The following is a 24,150-nucleotide window of genomic DNA, read 5'->3' as shown; positions in this document are numbered from 1 at the left end:
CCCTCTTTCCAAAAGTTAGATCCATCCTTTCTAAGTCAAACCTTCAATAACTAAGTAGACCTAAAAGATAATTTTATATCTTTTCCTTAGAATACAAAGAAGAAGTTCCTTTGACTTTTCCTAGGTTATTCCCAAGTAATTAATTATATGAATAACAAGAAAAACAACCAAGTTAGATTGACTGGTGTTCCTTCATGGTCTTGAACATTCAGTGAGTGAAAGGTTTAGAATGTTGAGACTTATTTGCATGTATGTTTCCTTATCATGGAGGATGTTGTGATCTTCGTACTGAATGTACAGGAGCCAGCTCTTTGGTTAAGAACATCAACTTATATAGATTATTTTTCGTGGTCTAAGCTTTCCCCTTTGTGTTGGAAACTGCTTTATAAATAAAATTTTAAAGAATTATTTGCAGTACATTTCAGGAAAAAAAAAAGAAATTTGGAATCAGTGATCTGTGTTTGAATCACAGATCAGCCATGTAGTAGTAGCTTGGGTTTTATCAAACATTTAGCATCCTAAGCCTCCATTTATTCATCTATAAGGTAACAATTAATAATAGTAATAAAGATTTCCTAATAATAATAATAATAAAGATTTCCTAGGGTTTGCTTGATTTAAGATAACACATATCAAAATACCTTTATCACACATACCTTTATCACACTTCCAGCCCTATGACCTGTCACCATTCTACTCCTCATCGTATTTAGTCACACACTGGCAAAACACAAGGAACTAGTCAGCCTCCCTGATTCAAAACCACATAATGAAATGATGAATACCAAGTCATCATAAACACATCGTCCCTCACCATGTTATTGCCCCTAAATTTGTTACATCCACTTCTGAACAAACCCCTTTATTTTACCCTCTCCTTTTCTTCTCATTTATTGATAACTCCTTTCTGTTACCTAAGTACTGTTAAGCTTCTGTCCCTTTATTATCTACTCAGTAGGCATGGAGATAAAATATAATTTTCATTCAACCAAATATGAGCTTTGTGCCACTTAGCATAATTCAACTGCCTTGCCTTTTATATCTTGAATGTAGTGTTGCAACCTTACTGCCCATGTTGAAATGAGAGGATGTCAATGGCTGTAGCCTTGAGAATAAACATAGGCTATTCAAGATGAAAGGAATTTAAAGATCTTTAATTTTAAAGCTAAAAAATCTGAGCGTAAACAAGTTAAGCCACCTCTCCATAGTCACAGAGCCAATTGTCAGCAGTAATATTCTGAACCAGAACTGAGCTTCAGTGAAACTAAGCCACTTGTCCTTGGTAAAAACTGTGCTGGGTACCAAAGTGAGGGCTTCATGGAAAATTGTGGAACAGCAAAAACCATGATAGATTATTTCATCTTGGATGCAGTGGATGTGTCTAGATTTCTTTACTTGATTCCCTTCTAAGAGGGGGGAATTGGACAAATGGCCAGAATAAAGAAAAAGGGCAAAACATGGAAATGTTCACAGAAACTCACTGCGCATTTCTCTTCTACAACAGAGTCATCTAAATTCAGAAGCTTATAAATCAAAAATGTAAACTTTCCGTTTCTTTTTATCCTCATAAGGCTACTCTAGTTTGAATATTATGACCTTGATTTCTTCTCTTGTAAAACAGCTTTCCTCCTTTCCTTTTTTTTTTTTTTTTTTTTGCCTTTGTTGTCACATCCATAGTTTTGCTTTCCTCTATACTATCTGGTAGACTAACTCTTATACGTAAAATGGTTTGAACCATAATACTAGCGGGTTAGCTCTTTGTAAGAGCCACAGGGGCTCATGGGGTTTTTTAATAAAGAGAAAACCAGTATTAAGAAATAAAGAGAAAAAGGTATTACTCTAAAAATTAATGAAAAGCTATTGAATTAACTTAGACCACCCATACCAGGCTATTTGAAGCTTTCCTATATAAAGATAGCCTCTCCTGTTTGGCAAAACTTTAAAGATTTTTGTCTTCCATTTTTAAAATCAACAACAACAAAAGACAAGGCTGCAAAAGGCTGCTGTTGATAATAGAGAGTGGGAAGAGTGAGTTTTCTTGATTGAAATTTTTTTCCAGGGCCTGGTAGCCTACTCTGTTTCCAGGTATTTATAGATTCATAGGCAAGAGACCAGCCTTTCATTTGGTTGAGCCTGAGGCAGAAGTGAATGAGATCCCCAGTGTTGACTGGAAATGGGTAAATCACTTAACCACACCTAGTGGTCACTTAGACTCCTGGGCTCCCGTGGAATCATTTGTAAAATAGGTATTCTTTTAGGTTAACATTCATGGTTGTTATTAGGTGGGAATATTTTACAAATAACAAATATGCAATATGAAGAAAATGCACTTTAACTCCTTTCTGTCTGCAATCTGTATCACCTCTCTCTTTTGAATTCTTATCCCCATGAGTTGCAATGCATTCAACCCATGGTGACATACATTCCACCTATGATGATATACATTAATCTTCCCTGAATAGTATTAAAACAATCAAGGGATATTTCTGGGCCAAAATACGTACAAGACGTTAAGATTTTAAAACTTACACATAAACACATACAGACATACATTCACCCAAGACATACTTTTAGGGACTGAAGAGAAAAAGAAACTAAGATGATTAAATAAGTTTTAGATTATCCATTTAATGGCCCTCACCTCTGTCAGTGGTTCTGCATGTTGCTGAAGTCACAATCAGCATGTGTAGAGTATTAATTATCCTGATTTTTTCCCATTTATTATTTGAAAGTCTGAACATCATAAAGGAGAAGAACTTGAGCCTTGTAATGAAACAGAAGTGAGTTCAAAAGCTAGCAGTTCTTCTATAAGATTCATGGCATTTGGCAGACTTCTTAACCTCTATAGAACAATTTCTTTGTAAAAGGGGACTCTAATAATAGCATCTATCACACAAGATTATTTACATGATAAAGTAAAATAATACTAATAAAATGCTTAGCATAGCATTGAGTTCATGGTAAGGTTCTAATGAATGTCTGCTCTTATTATCATCTCATATATGCATTGACACACTCATTATTTTCATGGTTTCATGGTATTCTAGAAAATTAATCAACCACGTTCTTTCTTTTTTCTCTATTTACTACTAGGAATTTGGGTTAAATTTATTTGGGGATATAAGTCTCATTGCTATAAATATCTATGTAGTAAATACTGTTTTCTGATAAGTTTATTTTCTTGAGGGATATTGTAGCTGGAAACAAAATTAAATGGGAGGTTTTTACGGACCTTCTTAAAAGTTGCCAAATTCTTCTCCAGAGGAAAGTAAACCAATTTACAGAGTACGATATTATTAAACTTCTTTCTTCATAGATGCACTAACACTGAGTTTTCATTATTTTTATTTGCTTATTGTAGAAGAATCAGCATAGAGTCATACCAAAAATATTTGAATTAGCCTTTCTTTGCTAATGGACCAGGGTTTTTTGTTGTTATTGTTTCCCGCTAAGATTAGCACTTCTTCCTGGCTAATCAATTCATTTTCCCTGATCCATTAGAGAGCCATTTAATGTTTTAAAGCTACACGTGATAACTTATAGTCTCAAAAGATCCCCAGGCTGAGTTCCGTTCCAACATTTCCCTCCTCATAGCCACTGGACATTTCTTTGCCTGCAACTACGGAGTGAAGCTAAGACTATTCTCAAATATTAGATATTGTGGGCTAATTTTTTTTAATTTAAATAAAATTAGGGTGACCAAAGACAAGCAAAAAGAAATACTGTCATAATTGCTATGTAGCAACAATTGGAATTGTTGGAAACAGTGTAATTTGCAATCTGAAACACTGAGTTTCCATCTTTTGTTTTGATACAATGCACCTTTTGGGGAACAATTCTCCCCATTCCCATATGTCTCATTTTGGCCCACAGACATTGGTACTCCACTTCCTGCCCTCACCTGCTTCTCCCTAAGGGAGGAAGAGTGTCATGAAGTTGATGATTCAGGGGGAGATGCTGAGTGAGCATGAGCTGCTGGTGGCCCCCTGTGCTCATTCTCTCCCTGAACTCAAGATGCCCTCATTGCTCCTCTGCATGATAAGCTTAGCAAGGCCATCTCTGCTCCTACAGTTCTAGGTAAGGAAGTTCAATTCTGGTGGGTCCATGCACTATAATTCTTTATAACCAGTAAAAAGTCAGGTATGTTCCATTCAAGCTATCTAACTCCTGTGTTCTATTTCTTATTTGGTTTAGAATTCATGAGAGAAGAAAAAAGTGTCATTCATTGGTCATATAAAACCCCACCCAGCTTAGTATTTGTAGTCACTAAACATCAAGGATACAGAGTCATACTGCTTGGTTCAACTCCTATGTGATTCTTATTAGCTGGGTGAAAGACAAGTTATATAGCTTCTCTGACCTCCAGTTTCCTTATCTGTATAAGGGAGATAATAATAGTACATACCTCAAAGAATTGTTTAAAGCAGGAGTTGGCAAACTTTGGCTCTCTGGGACAAACCCAGTCCATTCTTTATTTTTGTAAATAAAATTTTACTGAAATGTACCCATGCCCGTATATTTGCATATTGGCTATGGCTACTTGCATGTTCCAACAGCAGAGCTAAGTAGTTGTAAAAGAGACCATATGGCCCACAGAGACTAAAATATTTTCTATCTGTCCCTTTACAGAAAAAGTCTGTCAACCCCTGGTTTGAAAGATAAAGCAAGAAATGAGGTATTCATACAAAACACAGAGCACTGGACATGACAAAGAGTAAATTCTTATTATGTGTTAGCTATTATTATTGTTATCCATTAAGAGGTAGTGTATCATAGTGATTAACAGTACTGATTCTTTAGCAAAACTGTATAGGTTTAAATCTCAGCTCTACAACTTATCAATTCTGTCATCTTAGGCAAGCCACATTTTTTTTTTTGAATCACAATGTACTCATCTGTAATACGAAGATAATAATATCTAGTGCATAAAGTTATTTAGAGGCTTAAATGAGATTATACAAGTAAATTAATACTTAGGAGATTGCATGTCACTGATATAAATATTTGCTGTCATCACCATCACCATCATCATCATAACTGTCATTAATTTCCCCCTACAGGATTCCAAAATATAAACTTATTTTGAACACAAGTTCATTGATAATATTAGATCTCAAGTAATTCACATATTCATTTAGTAAATATTAACCAACCATCTTGAGGGAGTCAGAGAGTCTCCAGAGATAGAGATATAACTCTTCCTTTCTCCTTAACTTCCCCAGTGTAATCAGATCTATACTTTCAGGTCAAAGCCAAAATATCATGAATTCTTGAAGAAAAAGCACCATCTAAATCAAGTTACTTCATACTAAAACAGGAGAAGTTATCTGCATCCAGCTAGACTACAAATGGGTTTAAAGAGCATCTAAACCCTGGGTTATTGAGCAATTTTAAGCCTTAATAGAGCCCTCATGATTCAAAGATGAATAAACAAAAAAATGATGAAATAGAAGTTGAAAGAGGAGGATGAAAGAATCTTAACAACCCAGAGGGTGAAACGTTCTGCAGTGTATAAGGAGATGAATGCCTTACTCAACCCACAGAGCAATGGTGCTCTTTGGGAAATGATTAGGCACAGGAAACAGAAGCCAGCATTAGGTAGCCCCTGTTCAGGTATCAGGAAAATTCAAGAAAAATGACATCCGTGAAACAGTACATGAAAAGGTAGCAGATCCAGATGGAAAGAGAGCTGACTATATTGCAGGCAAGCATGAATAAAAGAAAAACTGATGAGAGATAAAGAAATAGGTGCAATAAAACCTAAATGTAAAATGGCTGAAAATAAAACACATCAGCAAAGAGGAGAGTCCACGCTGCAGAAAACTGAATCTATGAGGACAAACATTAGACGCACTTCCAGAATCTAGTGTTAAGAGTTACAAGGTACTACAGAATATTGAGCAGCTTTCCCTCTGCTATACAGTAGGTCCTTGTTGGTTATCTATTTTAAATATAGCAGTGTGTACATGTCAATCCCAAACTTCCAATCTATCCCTCCCCCTGATCATTCCTGCTTGGTAACCATAAATTAGTTCTCTAAGTCTGTGAGTCTGTTTCTGTTTTGTAAGTAAGTTCATCTGTATTACTTTTTTGGAAACTAACACAACATTGTTAATCAACTATGCTGCACTGTAAGATAAAATTTTTTTAAATAGGAAAAAAAGAGTTACAAGGTAGAAGTGATGAGAGGAGAAGACATGACAGACACAGAGGCTGGAAAGCAGGTATCAAACACTCCAGAGAAAGAGAATGAAGAGTTAGAATGGAAAAACTGCTGTCGTATGATTGAAAGACATGTCAGAAAAGGATGGGATATTCAAATTCAAAATGAATCAAAAGGACCTAAATCTAAAAAGAAAAAAGAAAAGAAATAATTTTGATGTAGTAGAAAAAGAATATTTGTGTTAATGAAAAAAGAAAAACTATTGAGGCAGAAATAAATAAGGTACATACAAAGAAAGAAAAGTTAGGCTGATTACTACTGGCTTAAATATCAGAGAAAATTGAACCAAGCCTATATTGTTTTAATGAAATCTCTAGGTAGGCAAAGTGGAACTCCGATATAAAGGAAAGAGGAAGATATCCACATGTATACTAATATACCAAAAGTACACCATTGATTTACTTTACCAAAAAAAAAAAAAAAATTAAGGTGTTCTCTAACAAAAATGTGAGATGAATCAACGTAAAAATAAGAATGAGGACATGACTGCACAGAGTGGATAGAGATGAGCAATGCAAGTAATTGAACGTAAAACTGAACTTTAAAATGATCTGACTATGACTATTAGACAATCCAAATGCCACAGATATGTCTTATGTGAGAAAATAAGAAGTGGAAAACAATATTTTTGTTTAAAATAAATGAGACAGAGATGGTTGGATCGGCAATATGTGTATTTCAAAATGTATATGTTCCAGGAAAAATCCTAGGAAATGTAAAGTGTTGTGGATGATTGAACAATACAGACCAAGTACACACTTCACTCACTCACAAACATAGGAAAAAAGCTCCTATATTCACAGTAAATACCATCAATATCTATAATAAAATAATATTTTAGATCATAGCCAAATACATTTTCCTCTGATTTTCAAGGATGGGTGAATATTATAAAACCTATTAACATAATTTAAGACTATTAGTTTAAAGTAATAATCATTTTCCTAGATACCAAAACAACTCATCATCCAATCCTGATTTTTTAGTTACTAAGCTAAGAAAAAAGAATAATTAATAAAGAAGACATTGAACATGAATACCAAACCAACAGACATTTTACTTAATTCTTAAATACTTAGAGTCATTCTCATTTTGAAGTGAGATTCACAATGAAGTTGCCCATAAAATCATCATCATCATCTTTAAACTAAGTTCTCAAAACTGAGCAGGTTATAGATAAGAATAAAAAGTAAGCAAAGGGCTTCCCTGGTGGCGCAGTCGTTGAGAGTCTGCCTGCCAATACAGGGGACACGGGTTCGAGTCGTGGTCTGGGAAGATCCCACATACCGCGAAGCAACTAAGCCCGTGAGCCACAGCTACTGAGCCCGCACGTCTGGAGCCTGTGCTCTGCAACAAGAGAGGCCACGACAGTGAGAGGCCCGCACACCACGATGAAGAGTGGCCCCCCGCTTGCCGCAACTAGAGGAAGCCCTCGCATAGAAAATGAAGACCCAACACAGCCAAAAATAAATAAATAAAAACACAACTCTGCCTATGTTATTTCCCTGCTGAAAAAAAAAAAAAAAAAAGTAAGCAAAGCTAATTGTCAAAATTTATAAATGATACTATGATTTATCTAGAAAAACAGAAAAATGTAGGAGAACACTTTTAGGTATAACTACAGAGATCAGTGAAGTTACTAATAAGCATATCAATAATCAAGAATGTTCCTGTATAACTAAGACAACCACTTACAAAAATATGATGAAAAAGATGCTTTTTGAGTAACAAGAAATTTTTAAATATTAAGATTAAAACCTCATGATAATACATCAAGGAAGTACATGAAAAAAAAAAAAAAAGGTTACAAAAGAACCCCCACTATACTTTGTGAACATCAAAGAAGATCTGAATAAGTGGAACAAAATATCAGGTTTTGAAAAAGTCATATAGGCAAATAGTCAATAGATGAAAAAACCTATAATTTTAATGCAACTTGAGTTAAAATCCCAGTGCTTTCACTTTGGGCAGGTAACAACTCATTATAGAGTTTATCGGCGAAAATTTAAAAAGGAAAATAGCAAAGCACGTTTTTAAACAAATACACATATAAATACATTAAGTGGCAAATATAAGTATATGTAAATGTATATGTGTGTTAAACAATACTAATGAGGTGGTGCTTGCAACATCATAGGTTTAAATTACACAGTTACAAGATTAAAACTATGTGTTCCTGGCAGACAGATTAATGGAACAGAATATAAAACCAAAAAAATATATATATACATATATACCAGATACATGCACATGTAAATACTATATAATAAGCTGACATTATTAATCAGTGTTAAAGGATGGATTATTAAGTAATTGCTACAGCAAATGGTTAACAATTTAGAAATACAGACTTATTCAATAGTGAAAAAATGTAGAGGAATTACAATATGTAAATATACTCATTATAAACTTACCTACTTCAGTTGAATTAACACATTCTTACAGTGCATGTGAATTATTTGTTATTAGATTGAGGCAGATAATTTTATCAAAGGTAAAAGAAACAAAGAAGAAGACTGAGAAACATATCTATGTAAAAAATACATCCAAAGTCAATAAACTATGTAAAAAACATGAAAGGTTAATGGGAAAATATTCAAAATATCCAAGACAAACAGAAGTAGAATATCTTTAATATAGAAATTGAAATTAAATTTAAATGTAAATTTTAAAATGATTATTAAAAGAATAAAGAACAAAAGATATTATTTGGAAATTTATTTTAAAAAAGAATACTAATGAAATAGAAGCATGTAATCCATTTCAGAAAAGGTCAAAGTGTAAATTAAAACAGCACCCCATTTTCACCTATAAATTGTAAAGATTTTGGTGCAAAAACAATCATTGTATCTAGAAGATGAGGTAGGAGAAAATATAGACAACCTTGGTTTTGACAATTATTTTCTTTTTTTTTTAACATCTTTATTGGGGTATAATTGCTTTTCAAAGGTGTGTTAGTTTCTGCTGTATAACCAAGTGAATGAGCTATACATATACATACATCCCCATATCTCCTCCTTCTTGCATCTCCCTCCCACTCTCCCTATCCCACCCCTCTAGGTGGTCACAAAGCACCGAGCTGATCTCCCTGTGCTATGCAGCTGCTTCCCACTAGCTATCTGTTTTACATTTGCTAGTGTATATATGTCCATGCCACTCTCTCACTTCGTCCCAGCTTACCCTGCCCCCTCCCCGTGTCCTCAAGTCCATTCTCTATGTCTGCATCTTTATTCCTGTTCTGCCCCTAGGTTCCTCTGGCAATTATTTTCTTAGATACAACACCAAAGGCATAATCCATGAAAGAAAGAATTGTTAAGGTAGACTTCATAAAAATTAAAGATTTTTGCTCTGTGAAAGGTACTATGAAGAGCATGAAAAGACAAGCCACAGACTGGGAGAAAATATTTGAAAAAGCACATCTGATAAAAGACTGTTATCCAAAATATGCAAAGAACTCTTCAAATTCAAAATAAGGAAACAACCTGATTAAAAAATGGATCAACAACTTAATAGACACCTCACTCAAAAAAGATATACAGATGGCAAGTAAGCATATGAAAAGATGCTCCACACTCTATGTCATCAATGAAATGCAAATTAAAACAACGAGATACAACTACACATCTATTAGAATGGCCAAAATCCAGAACACTGACAACACCAAATGCTGACAACGATGCAGAGCAACACGAACTCTCGTTCATTGCTGGTGGGAATGCAAAATGGTACAGCCGCTGTAGAAGACGGTTTGACAGTTTCTTACAAAACTAAACATACTCTTACCGTACAATCCAGTGATCATGCTCTTGGTATTTACCCAAAGGAGTTAAACATTTATGTCCACACAAAAACCTGCACACATGTTTATAGCAGCTTTATTCATAATCGCCCAAACTTAGAAGCAACCAAGACGTCCTTCAGTAGGTGGATGGATAAATAAACTGTGATACATCCAGACAATGGAGTATTATCCAGTGATAAAAAGAAATGAGCTATCAAGCTATGAAAAGACATGGAAGAAACTTAAACATATATTTCTAAGAGAGAAACAGCCAATCTGTAAAGGCTACATACTGTATGATTCCAACCATAGGACATTTTGGAAAAGGCAAAACTATGGAGGTAGTAAAAGGGTCAGTGGTTAACAGAGGTTAGCAGAGAGGAAGTGATGAATAAAGGGAGTGCAGAGGATTTTTAGGGCAGTGGAACCACTCTGTATGAGACTATAATGATGGATACACGTCATTTTACATTTGTCCAAACCCATTAAATGTATAACACCATGAGTGAAACCTAACGTAAACTCTGGACTTTGGGTAAGAATGATGTGTCAATGTCAGTCCATCAATTGTCACAAATCTACCAGTCTAGCAGAGGATACTGATAATGGGGAAGGCTATGCATGTGTGGGAGCAGGGTGTATATGGAAAATCTCTACCTTCCTCTCAATCTTGTCGAGAGCTAAAACTTCTCTAAAAAGTAAAGTCTATTTTGAAAAAAGTATTTATAAAGTTTCAAGGAAAGGAACTCCTATACATGGTTGTTGAGGGTTTTTTAATCTATTTATTCATAGGTGAAAAAGTAATCTAATTTCACCAAAATGTTGACAATGGTTATCCACAGGTAGATGGATGGTGTGTGATTGAAGACAGGAGTAGGGGTGTGTTTTTGTTGTTTGATTTCCAAATTATATTTTCTTATTCAGAAAGACAAAAGTGTATATGTTTTAAATGAAAATCAAGTGTCTTTAATTATTAAAAAGTCTAATTAGGTTTTCTAAAGTCTATGAAAGATTTTTATTTTTTCCGTGTTGTTTCATCAAACTAAAGAGAGGATTAAACTAATTTATCTTGATGCTAAGGGGAGCCCCGGTTAAGGCAATGGGACTATAATTTGGGAGAATAGGCGAGATATTAAGCTATTGCTAAGGCTCAGGTCGGAAACTCTGAGCTTTCTGCTGTTATTAATGGAAGGACAAATGGAGAGAGGGGAGCTGAGCTGAAAAGCGGAAAGGCACTGGAGGGATACAAATCGACATGAAAGGTGGCTGACTCGGCAAAACTGTTAAATGACTTTGCAAAAGACCTGTCGCAATGGATAAACGGCCCCTCCTGAAGAAGCAGCTTAGCATTCCTGCAGTGCACACACAATTATTTCCAGGGATGAGACTGAGAGGAAGGAGGAAGAAAGAGGAACGGCAAGAAGATCTAAAGATGCCTCAATGAGTCTGCAGACATTTCTTAAATGAGCAACTGGGAAGGAGAGAGCTATAGAAGAAAAACCAAAACAAAGAGTGCATGTACTTCATTTTCAGCTTCAGCCACTGGGCAAACAACCACCATTCTGCCCTTTCTCTGCTCATGGAAAACGATGAGTTGCTCTGTGGATGCTGACTACCCTCTAATTGTTTTTGTGGTAAGTGAGGCATAAAACCGATTGTCAAAAAACATGATGTCCACGGCGTACAGCCAGCCTTTACCTTCCCAGTACATCACTCCCAGGGGTTAATGTTGTCGGAGGGACCCTCAAAATAACATGTGCTCGCATTTCTTTAAGGCAGACTTTCAGGTCAGAGCCCCCCTTTTTTCTCTAGTATTCCCCTCTCTGCAAGAAAAGAAGAATTTTCCTGAAGTATAGAACCCTGTTATGTCAAATAAAGGCCACACGCCCAAGGAAAAGAGGCAGGAGTCGGGGGGAGGGTAGCAGAGGTCTCCCCTCTAAAGCATACGGAGAGTTGTACTGACAAACATTAGTTACACCCTTTGTATTATAGTAAGAACCCCTGTTGCTAACACAATTCTTAGGATTCACTCTGCTGATTATTATATCTCATGATTTAGTTCTACTCATCAGAAACGAATCAAAGGTACTCAAACAGCTTGCTGCTGGTTTCAAACCAATAAATATTATTTTATTAAGTTTCCCTCTGCCAGCCTTTAATGATTATACACTTACTGGCAGGAATATTTTCTGGGTCAAGACATTTTCAGTGTAATTTCCCTCTCAACCATGTAGTTCTCAGGTCCTTTGGGCAGGAACCATGATTTGTTTGGATTACCTGCCTCCATGAGTAGAAAAATATATTATGATACAAACGTTTGGGTGAAATAGGCAGTTTTCACCCTGCTGCTCTCCACCAAGCTCCACGCCTCTCAAATTTAATTGAAATCTTTTCAAAACACACAGATTAATCATACCCTTTGTAGGTATCCTGCCCTTAAGAAGCCGTACCAGCCTAAGAAGGGTCAGAGGTCAACCTTCAGTATCCCTGGACTGGTTGTAACTGAAAAATTCCTAGTCAGTTGTGTGGGATGGCATGGAGGGCAGGTAATACTATGTTCTTATGATAACCCACACAGCGGCCACTGCATTTGGAGCCTGACACCAAATTCTTTAGACTTGAATTAGAAAAGGCACTTCTTTGATAGATTTCTTCTTGTTCCAGTTTACAGGCAACTAATCCTCACTGCATTGGATCAAACAGACGGGCACAATCAATTCAGGGAAAGCAAGCAATGCCAGGTCTGCTCAGTCTTCCCTCAATGAGCAGCAGAGGAGAGGGGGTGGGGGGAAGATGGAAAGAAAGAAAACGCAGGCATGCCTGCACCCAGGATAGCTTAGCAAAGGCAAAGATGAAAAGACAAGTTGAAATATATATGCCGGCAGATGGAAGCACTTTGCTGTCAGGGGGAGAAGCTGAGACATCAACCACGATGCCAAGCGTACCAAGCCTTCGGGCTCTGAGGGGTGTTGAAGGAGCAGGGGCAGACGGAAGTGGCTGTGATGTCAAAACGAAATTGGCACAGTGACTCTAGGGAGGGAAGAAGTCTTAAGTCTCCAGAGTCTATGATCTATAGCATCGTGTGATAATCAAGTTAAATATTGCACTTAGGAAATTAAGTCTCAGAGAAACCAGTGCCTTCCAAAGCAGTATTAATTTACACTGCTAGATCTTTCTGGGCTTGATTGGCCATTTGGTGAGAAGTCACACTGCAACGGCAGCCTAACAGCGGCAGGAGGAAAATTAACGAAAATGAGCTAGAAACAGGAGGCCCCAGTATTAGCGGTTTTCTCTCTGCCTTGGGACATGAAGTGCATGGCAATATGTTTCCTCATCTACCGGCAGGCACTTCCTCACCCAACAGCTCAATCCCCCGCTCCGTGGCTTTGCTCAAAATGTGGGCAATGACTTAGCGTTCTTTGACTCCTCTGACGTTTCCTGATACTCTCTTCTCTCCCACGGCCTTTATATCTTCCCTTCTTGCCCCCGAATACAACTTGTCTACGGTACAGGGCATCAAAAGGGCTTCTGCAGATAACAGTTCTCCCTCTGCTGACTCTTTAGAGATCCTCACTGCTCTCAGAGATCCAGCCTTTCCCTGCCATGGCTGTGAGTCAGTTTCTCTGGGCCAGTGTATTCATCACCATCATGTATTCTGAGACAGAACATGGCTTTGTAAGAATGGGAAGATTAGGGGGCTTCCCTGGTGGAGCAGTGGTTGAGGATCTGCCTGCCAATGCCAGGGACACGGGTTCGAGCCCTGGTCTGGGAGGATCCCACATGCCGCGGAACGACTAGGCCCGTGAGCCACAACTACTGAGCCTGCGCGTCTGGAGCCTGTGCTCTGCAACAAGAGAGGCCACGACAGTGAGAGGCCCGCGCACCGCGATGAAGAGTGGCCCCCGCTTGCCGCAACTAGAGGAAGCCCTCGCACAGAAACGAAGACACAACACAGCCAAAAGTAAATAAATAAATAATAATAAAAAAAATAATAATAACAAATGTTCAAGTACAATCGATGTCTTTAAAAAAAAAAAAGAAGAATGGGAAGATTAAAACATTTCTTGTCCCCAAGTGCCTGGATATTCGCAGTGAGATTGCCAGTTTTTAGCTGACGAATGACTCCAAAGTGACATCAGTATACATATAAACACATACCTGGCAAACACAAGCATAGGTAAATGTGCACGTGTGTCGCTAAGCTGCATCTTCTTTGCCATGAGCAAAACTTAATAAAAATACATATTTATAAATGTATGTAGCTTTATATGTGCATTTATGTACAAGTAAGCAACATCCTCCTTGTCTTCAGCAGGAAGTAATGATGCCCCAAGTCTGGTTCCCGTGGAGCAGTACTACCCTACCTTGATCTGGCAGCTTCTCCATATTTTCTCTTTGTCAAAGACCCATAGGTCCGCGTGACTTTCATTTCCCAGATGTTCTCCAATGGAAACACAAAGGTTCAAATAGTGAGCAACTTACCGCTGGAGGTGGTGGTCCAGAGACTCCTCCTCAGCTTTCAGTAGAGCTGCTGCACAGGTCAGGAGCTGACGGCTGCAGCTTACAGATTTGAGCTCCAAGATGAGGAGGCCCAAGCAGAACATAGACCCCATCTCCTCCAGTTCACTGGTACCAAACTGTAGACCCTGTCAGTTAAACAAAGCACTCAACAGTGAGTATAGGATGGAAACCGAGTGAAGACAATCTGAGATTAAGAGGAAGGACACCTGGACATAGGCTTATCACAGAAATTAAGAATTAATAGTATTTATCAGTCACTGCCCAATGTGTTTTGTTGTGGGATTTGTGGCTTAGTGGTTCTCAGTCTGCATTACATCAACCTTCAGGAGTTCCCAGAAGTACTCCCAAGACGGCAATGACCGGGTAGGGGTACTAGAGGGCAGGAGGTGTGCGTGGAGATCCAGGAGTCACTTCCCCCCACTTTAGATAAAGCAGCAGTGCTTCTATCTGTATTTTACAAAAGGGTTTCACAGCTGAAACAAAAGTTTGTAAACGATATTACTAAGAGATACCCTTTTTCTCCCATAAATTTGCCAACCAATGGAGAAGAATGAGGGAGATCTCTCACTACAAACACTAAAAACTTAAAAAAAAAAACCAAAAAACTCATTCACCATTTATTTAGAAACACCTATTCAGCTGTACTAAGATAAAACATGAAAGCAAAGCCATGACATTCATGCTATGCTATTATTCACGAAGTTAACAGATAATAATAACAATGAACAAACAACTTTATTGAGTATTTACTATGTCCAATACTGTTCTGAGCCCTTTTACATGCATTAACTCAGTGAATCCTTAACAAAGTCCTATGAGGTAGATACTGTTACTGTATCCATTCCACAGAGAAGGGGATTTAGACCCATAGAACTGATACTTTATCCATGTCCTCCCAGCTAGTACATAATAGAGCCTCATAAATCACTTCTGACTTAACTACTCAACAAAGTGCTTTATGTAGGCTAGGAGGAACTCTATTACATGGTGAGGTAGAAAGTGCATGGTTTTTGAAGTTAGATAAAAATTGGATTTGAATCCTGATTTTACTATTTTCTGACTGTGTGATCTTAGATATATGAACATTCGCCTTGATTTTCTCATTCATAAAAGGGATTATAATTCTTCCCTCCATATACTTAGACAAGTCATGATAGGAATATTTCAAAGTCCCCCAATATTGATCAGTAATAGCTCAATTTTTCTTTCCTTCATCCTATAAAGATATTTAATATGACAGAATGCAATGTGGTCCTGAGGTCTTCATGTTTATAAAGTACATTTGACTTAAATGAAAAAGAATCAATTGTTGAATATTATATTTTAAAAAATAGATTTTCCATCCAAAGAATAGTGATCAAGAAGACAGGGATGTGATAGTAAAAATTTCAGAAGATTGGCCAAAAGTATCCCAAGGCAAAAAAAATTCCAAGCTCGGAAATTGTAAGCGTCACAAAAGAATTTCTAGGTAAAAGGATAAAGAAATGTGTAAAGTACTCAAGTTTATTTTATTTTATTTTTTTAATTTATTTTTTGTTTTTTTAACATCTTTATTAGAGTATAATTGCTTTAAAATGGTGTGTTAGTTTCTGCTTTATAACAAAGTGAATCAGCTATACATATACATATATCGCCATATCTCCTCCCTCTTGCGTCTCCCTCCCACCCTCCCTATCCCACCCCTCTAGGTGGTCACAAAGCACCAAGCTGATCTCCCTGTGCTATGCGGCTGCTTCCCACTAGCTATCTATTTTACATTTGGTAGTGTATATATGTCCATGCCACTCTCTCACTTTGTCCCAGCTTGTTTTAGCTGTTTAAAAATGTGATTTGCTGCATGTTTGGACACCTGTTTTCCTGAAGAAAGGAAACATTACTTCAGAGTTAAGGGAAGTCTGTTGTTCCATAAACAATGGCAGTGGGAGGGGAAAGACGTGTTCAACAAGTTATTTTCCTTAGGTCAATGGAAAAGATCACTTTTTTACAGAGAGAGAAAAATCTCAATCTCTTTCCATGTGCCACAGCTCTGAGGGCTGATACTTTTCCTCTGCGCATTTTCCTGGCTGCTTTTCTTCATTCTGGAAGGGCTGTCTTGGTCACACCCTCCTCCTCAGTCAGAAGGAGGAGGCCTCCTCTTACATGTGTTACCCCAGCATCCAGCTGAACAGACAACAGGCCAAAAGAAGGAAGAGTCCTGGGGGAAATAAATCTCATAGCATGCACCATATTGCCAGGTCAGGGGCAATTTCTTCATACAAGTCAACTTCTGTACAACAGCAGACAAAATGTTAGCGTTTTCATAATGCAAAAATAGTCCATATCTCCGATATTGGTCCATTTATTTCAGCCAATGGTTGGTAGTATAAAATGACTATTCCAGAAGGCCTTGAATAAAGGAACTTATACCATTTATTGGCTGTGGGGTCTTGGGTAACACTTATTCTATTTCACCCGCTACTATGAATTTCACTTGAGTACTCTATAATTTTTACTCTCACACAGTATCAAAAACATTTGTTTATCCAAACGGCCTCCTCTTACCTCCCACACCCAGCCTGGAGTGAAATCCTCAAAGGCAAGGACTGAGCAGTGTCTGTTTTTGTTACATCCCTGGCATGGAATACATAGCCTGTCATATGGCATGTCGTCCATATATTAAAAATGGATAAGTAATGGTTATAAATGGGTGGATATAGAAAGGCATGGATGGAGTGTCTCTTGGATACTTATTGTATTTGTTAAGTGAAACTTCATTTCTCGGAGTAACGAATAGAGGAATGCCTTTAAATTATGTTCTCTCATTGTTAAATGTCATGAGCATTTTTTAAATTCTCATTTTATTTTTGCTCCAGGAGATGCATTCACTCCCTGGATATGTTTGGGGAAACAGGTGGATAAAATTTAGAAATTCTGTTATATACTTTGGTCAGTTACCATGTACTCACAGCAGCAAATTTATAAATAAATCTGGCTTTGGGTTAGTTTAAAAGTGCATCTTAATAAAACAGAGACCCAATTTTCCTCTCCCCCAGCTTAGTTGTGTTAATTCGGATTTGCTTTTCACAGCCAATGACAGAAAGCTTGACTATAGTGGCTTAAACATAAATAGAGCTTTATTTTTTGCGTATCATAAGTTTTATGAAGTTCGTGGCATTATTTCAGTGTCTTAACAAAATCAGGGTCACTTTATCTGCCATTCTCCTGGTTTTCTCAACATGACTACAAGATGGCTGCTGTAGCTCCAGCCAGCACATCATCATTCAAGGAAGGAGAAAGAGAAAGTGGGGGGGAGGAGGTGACAGCATACTCTTGCTTACACTTTATTGGCCAGAACTGTGTATTATAATAAAGCAAACTCCAGCTTTACAATGGTCTGGTAACTGAATATTTTAGTTTGTTCATCCTCTTTAATAAAGACATGTAAGACAGAAGAGTGTTAGAAACAAGCGTTGGGTGAGCCAACAGTGTCTGTCATATCAATATTCAGTTACCAATGCTGCCAGAAAGTATAGGCGCCTATCTTTTCATCACACTGGTAAGCAAAACTCACTAGTACAATTCTTTATATATATATATATATATATATATATATATATATATATATATATATATACACACACACACACACATTAAATTTTCTTGATAAACTATCCCAAAATAAGTCAAATTCATAAGTACATTTGAACCCAAAATTGCCTACCAACCTCATCCTCACTTAATTTTTAAATATTAATATGGGAAGAATATTTGTGTTATTACAGAAAATTACTTATTTTAATATTTATGTTATTGCAGAAAATTACATATTGGTAAGACATACACAGAATCCATAAAAAATAAGTTTATGAAGCATGAATACTGATAACTGGTGAGCAAAAGAGGAAAAATAATTTAAAAACAAACATGGAAAAATATTCTATCTTATTAATGCCTCTTACACCCAGCAAATTGGTAGATATATATATTCAGATTTGTAATATTTAGTGCTGACTCATGATAAAAGCTGGCACATATCAAAATACATTGACTATGTGACATGATAATATCACTTCTGGGAACTTTTCCTAAGGAACTGATTCTAAATAAAAGTGAAGCCATATGTACAAAATGTATATTATATGAAGGTTATATATAATAATTAAAATTTGAGAGAAATAAAAGTCTAAATATCTAATAAGGAAAAAATGACTAAGGAAATTATAATGGAATAAATTTTATGGCATATAATGAAGTCACTAAAATGATAATTATAACAACAATTTAACAATATGGAATATGTTTATGATTTAATGATAGGTGTGAAAAGCAAAATCCAAAGCACATAATGATGTGATTTCTGGTGAAGATTTAGAAATGAAAATTCCTCATGCTCTCTTTGGCAGCACATATACTAAAATTGGAACAATACAGAGAAGATTAGCATGGTCCCTGCACAAGGATGACACGCAAATATGTGAAGCATTCCATATTTTATTTTACCAGGGGAAGGGATAGATTGGGAGTTTGGGATTGACATGCACACACTGCTATATTTAAAATAGATAATCAACAAGGACCTACTGCATAGCACAGGGAACTTTGCTCAGTATTATGTTACAGCCTAAAGGGGAAAAGAATTTGAAAAAGAACAGATCCATGAATATGTATAACTGAATCACTTTGCTGTACACCTGAAACTAACACAACATTGTTAATCAGCTACACTCCAATATAAAACAAAAAGTTTTTTAAAAGCCATTAAAAAAAATAACCCTCACATACACTTTCAGACACCATTGCTATGATTTGCCAATATTACACAAACATTTGGGGGAGGGGGCTCTATAATATCAATAAAACATCCATGTAAGAAATACTTTTTAAAGTTATTGCTCCCTAGAAAAATGTTTAAAAGGCTATATGTAGTATGCCAATAAACTATTGTAATTCCATTTAGCGGTTGTAAGATCTTCTCTTTATCTTTTATATTCTGAAGTATATTTAGATTTATTTCTTTTACGTGTAATTCAGTGACACTAAAGATTGGTGTCTTTCATTAGTTCTAGAAAAGTGTCACTCGTTATCTCTTGGAATAATTTATCACCCCCATTCCCTATCTCCTCAATAACTCTTAGCTCTACTTTCATATTTTTATTTCTTTCTATCACTGTGATTCTGAATATTTTATATAAATATTCCACTTTAATAATTCTCTCTCCAGCTTCATTGAACCGTCTCTTTAACTCATTCATCTCAAAAACTGTCTCTAAAACACTAAAAACACAGTTATTTATATTCTCTACCTGATTATTCTTGAATATAGTCTTTGCGTGCATCATTTGTTGGTTTGATTTTTCTGTTTAATGTCAATAATGTAGGCTTGTTTGCTCAAATATTTTATGATTTTTCAAAAATTCTAAATTTATATTTCTTTTCATTCAAAGAAAGTCTTTGTGGATTGATTTTAATGTTCTTGCCTCCAGAAAGAACTTGTGTTTTCCTCCCCTGGGCACCTGGGGACAACAAATCAAGGACCATTATAGGCTGAAGCTTTGGCTTGAGGCCTTTTGGGCTACACTGTACCCTTGAAATATGACTCCAAATCTGCTTGAAGGAGGGTTTGTGTTGAGAAATTATGAATGAAGACTTTTCCATTTTTTTCCTGCTCTACCCAAAGCAATGGCCAAGACAGTCAGGCCAACCCACTTTCTTGCTTCACAGATTGTGGTTTCACTAGTTTACTGACTGCAAATGTCATTTTTGGAGGTCCTGGCTTTGTGTGGTTAAGTCTTCAATTAGTCCTCACATCTTGCATGGGCCTCTCTTTGTGTCCCAAAACCCAAGTTATAAGTGGATAGGGATTAATATCTGCCCCAAAGACCTACAACAACGTCTGGCAAAGCCTATCTTTTTAACAAAACTAGGCTTCATTGAACACCCTCTATAAACATACACAGAGGGAAGATGTTACACCTATGTAGAAATACTGCAGTTAAAAAGGGTGGCACTCAAAGGACACCAAACAAGTATGTTTACTGCCAGAAATGAGAAAAGTCTGGGGCATTTCTTGTTTATATTCTTGGAAAGAATCAAGAGTATATTGCATTGGTGAAAGTGTAGCAAAAGGCATGATGAGAGAATAAGAGCACAGAAGAAATTGTAATATTGAGATGAAAAGTACAATTTCTAAGTTAAAAGCCATTGGAAAGAGTTAACAAACTGTGTGATGCAGAAAATAAAATTCATTTTATATAGGACAGCTTTGAGAAATTTTCCAATATCTCAAGGGAAAACTAGATAAACAAGACAAGTTAAATACATAAATAAGAACTGTAGAACAGATTCAGGGAAAGTGATCTTGGACTTTCAGACTAGGTAGTATGGGAATCATAACAGAAGTCAAGAAAAAGAAAAAGAGGGAAAAAAGCATGAAGAAAAAGAAGAAAGAAATTCCTTACATTAAAAAAAAAATCTGAGTCTGCAGATCAAACAAGCTCATCAAATACATGTGTTATAATTAATGAAAAAAAGTATAAAGATCCCTATAAATAATCAAAAGTGAATAGTAAAATTTGCTCACACCACTAAATACCAAAGACAATGAAGCAACAACATACAGAATTGAGGAGAAAATACTGTGCCTGAAAAATGTTGTTTATGTGTGAGGGCCTCAGGAAGATAAACCCAAGGAAGAGAAAGAATTAAACACAGACCACACATTGAGAAGGAAAATTTCAGAATTTCTTTTAAAATATTGTTGTAACCCTATTGTTTACAATAACCAATACATGGAAACAACCTAAGTATCTATCAATGAACGAATTGATAAAGAAAATGTGATATAGATATAGATAGATATATTAGGATAGTAGTCAACCATAAAATAGAAGGAAATCCTGACATTTGCAACAACATGGATAGACCTTGAGTGCATTACGCTAAGTGAAATAAATCAGGGAAAGACAAATACTGTATGATTTTACTTATATGTGGAATCTGAAAAAACAAACATTGATACAGAGAACAGATTGGTGGTTGCTAGAGGCGGGCGGGTGGAAGGTGGGCAAAATAGGTGAAGGTGGTCAAAAGTTACAAACTTACAACTGTAAAATAAGTCCTGGGGATGTAATGTGCAGCATAGTGACTATAGTTAATAATACGGTATCGTATATTTGAAAGTTGCTAAGGTAGTAAATCTTAAAGGTTCTCATCACAAAAAAAGTTGTAACTATGTGTGGTGATGAATATTAACAAAACATGATGATCATTTCTCAATACATACATTTATCAGATCACTATGTTGTACAGCTGAAACTAATATAATTTTATATGCCAATTATAACTCAATAAAAAGTGGGACAATATTAGCATAACCCTAAAACCAAAAAACTGATCATTATAGCACATAAATAAAGCAGCAAGCAAGTAATTAATTATACAGCATGGTCTAGAGAGTATTTTTCTAAGAATGACATGGGGTTGGTTTTATTAGGAAATCTACTAACATAAATGTTAACACATAGAGATCAAAAGGCAGAAGAGAAAAGAGAACAACAACAACAACAAAAAAAACCCAGGACCTTCTGTATGCATCCATTTCTGATACAAGTCTTAGTATATAAGCCCACAAGGGCACTTACTAAACCTGAGAGGGCAGCATGGCATGGTAGGTGTAAACACAGGCCTGGAGCCCAGATTGCTAGGGTCTCAATCCCAGTGCTGTGCTAACTGTATGGCCATCGGGGAAATCATTTGACCTATCAGTGCCTCAATTGTCTTATCTGTAGAATGGGAATAATAATAATAATAATACCACTATCTATCTCATGGAGTTGCTGAGATAATTCAGTGAGTTAACATATATAAAAATTTAATTTAGTACATGGTCCATTTCACATTATACAAGTATTTATTATTATCAATAATAATAGCAAATGCCTATATAAAACCAAAAGTCAAAATTATACTTGGCATACCCAATCCTTACTAAAACTATGGTATACTCTCACTACTGTTATTTACCATTATTTGGCAGGTTCCAAACATTCAATAAGATAAGAAAAAATGAGTCATACATATGGAAAGAAGGAATCACATTATCATTATTTGAAAACTGATTATGTACTAAAACAAACCAAAGGAATCAACTGAAGCAGAAAATCTATTAGATATAAGGCAAGAATTGAGTAAGTAGACAGGTAACAAATTAAATATACAAAAATCAATTTTCTTTCTATGAACCAGCAAAATAAATTAAGTATAATAAAAATTCCATTCACAATAGCAACACAACTCTAAAATATCTAGGACTGGAATTAATAATAAATACTCTAAGGGTTATATGATAAATTCCAGGACTTTACCAAGAGATAACAGGTAAAATTTAAATAAATGAAGAAATATGCTGAATTCTGGGACAGCAGCGACCAATAGCATGCAATATCAATTCTCCTCATATCAGTCTGTAAAAGCATAGAAATCAAAACAGCAATGGGGATTTTCAGACTTGGCAAACTAAATCCACTTTAGAAGAATACATGGCAAAAGTATCCCAGAATAATTTTGGAATGAAGAGTAAAAATAATAATGAGGGTTTTCCTTTACAAATAGGCAAAAGATCTTACACATTTACAATAATTTGCTGTTATGGTATTGATGCAAAATATGGCAGCAGATCAAGGGAAGAATACAGAAAGCACCAAAACCCTGGAATATGTGAAAGTTTGCATATGATAAAAGCGCCTTTCAATTCACCAGGAAATGGATTATGATGGAGCTAAAACAAAAACAACTGGTTAATATTTGAGGTAAAACTCTTAACACAAATACAAAATTATTTAATTTTGATTAAAGGGATAAATATTTAAAAGTCAAGCAATAATAAAGAATAAAATAAAGATTTATATGTTCTATCATCTCCAAACCAGGAGGTCTTTCAATGCATATCCCCAAAGAAGAAACCATAAAGGAAAATATTAGTGAGTGGATAAATAAAATATAAATATATCTAAATTGCCTAAAATATTACAAATGAAACAACAAACTAAACATAATTTTAATAAAGGGACAAATAACCTCACTTGATATAAAGTGCAAATTACTATAACAATAAAATATCATGATTTGCTTCTCAATTCAGGTTTAGCCTTGATCACTAAATTGTACTGATCTGCTGGTCCACAGCTGTAAAAAGGCACTAATCATAGTCTGTTACCAATGGAAGTACATATAGTTGCAGTATTTCCAAAGGACAATTTGAAAATATATTTCAAAAGCCTTAAGAATGTTTAAGTTCTTGGAGTTCATTCAAATTCCAGAAATCATTATTAAGAAAATAATCGTAAGAAGAACAACAAGAAAGTCCTAAATGTGCACCAGTATATTACTAGTCAAATAAGCTTGAGTATATTCACATCATGGAGTATTAATATTATGATGTGCTTTGAAGAGACAACACCATGGGGATAATCTCACAATAGAGTATTTTTTTAAGTATCTGTGGAATGCTTTAATTTCTTTTTTTTTAATTTTTTATTTTATATTAGAGTATAGTTGATTTACAATGTTGTGTTAGTCTCAGGTGTACAGCAAAGTGAATCAGTTATACATATACATATATCTATTCTTTTCCAGATTCTTTTCCCAT

At 35.7% G+C, this 24,150-nt stretch overlaps 1 protein-coding gene across 1 annotated transcript in view; it reads right to left on the bottom strand.

Annotated features, from left to right (window-relative positions):
* Positions 1-24,150, bottom strand: part of AGBL1 (AGBL carboxypeptidase 1) — a 790,601-nt gene that overhangs the window by 197,226 nt on the left and 569,225 nt on the right. The window contains 1 exon segment of the mRNA XM_082449060.1: positions 14,487-14,650. Within this exon segment, the coding sequence (XP_082305186.1) occupies positions 14,487-14,650 (164 nt within the window).

The sequence above is a fragment of the Balaenoptera physalus genome (assembly GCF_965194825.1).
Source record: "Balaenoptera physalus genome assembly, chromosome: 2".
NCBI lineage: Eukaryota > Metazoa > Chordata > Mammalia > Artiodactyla > Balaenopteridae > Balaenoptera > Balaenoptera physalus.
This window is presented reverse-complemented; position numbering and strand designations above follow the sequence as displayed.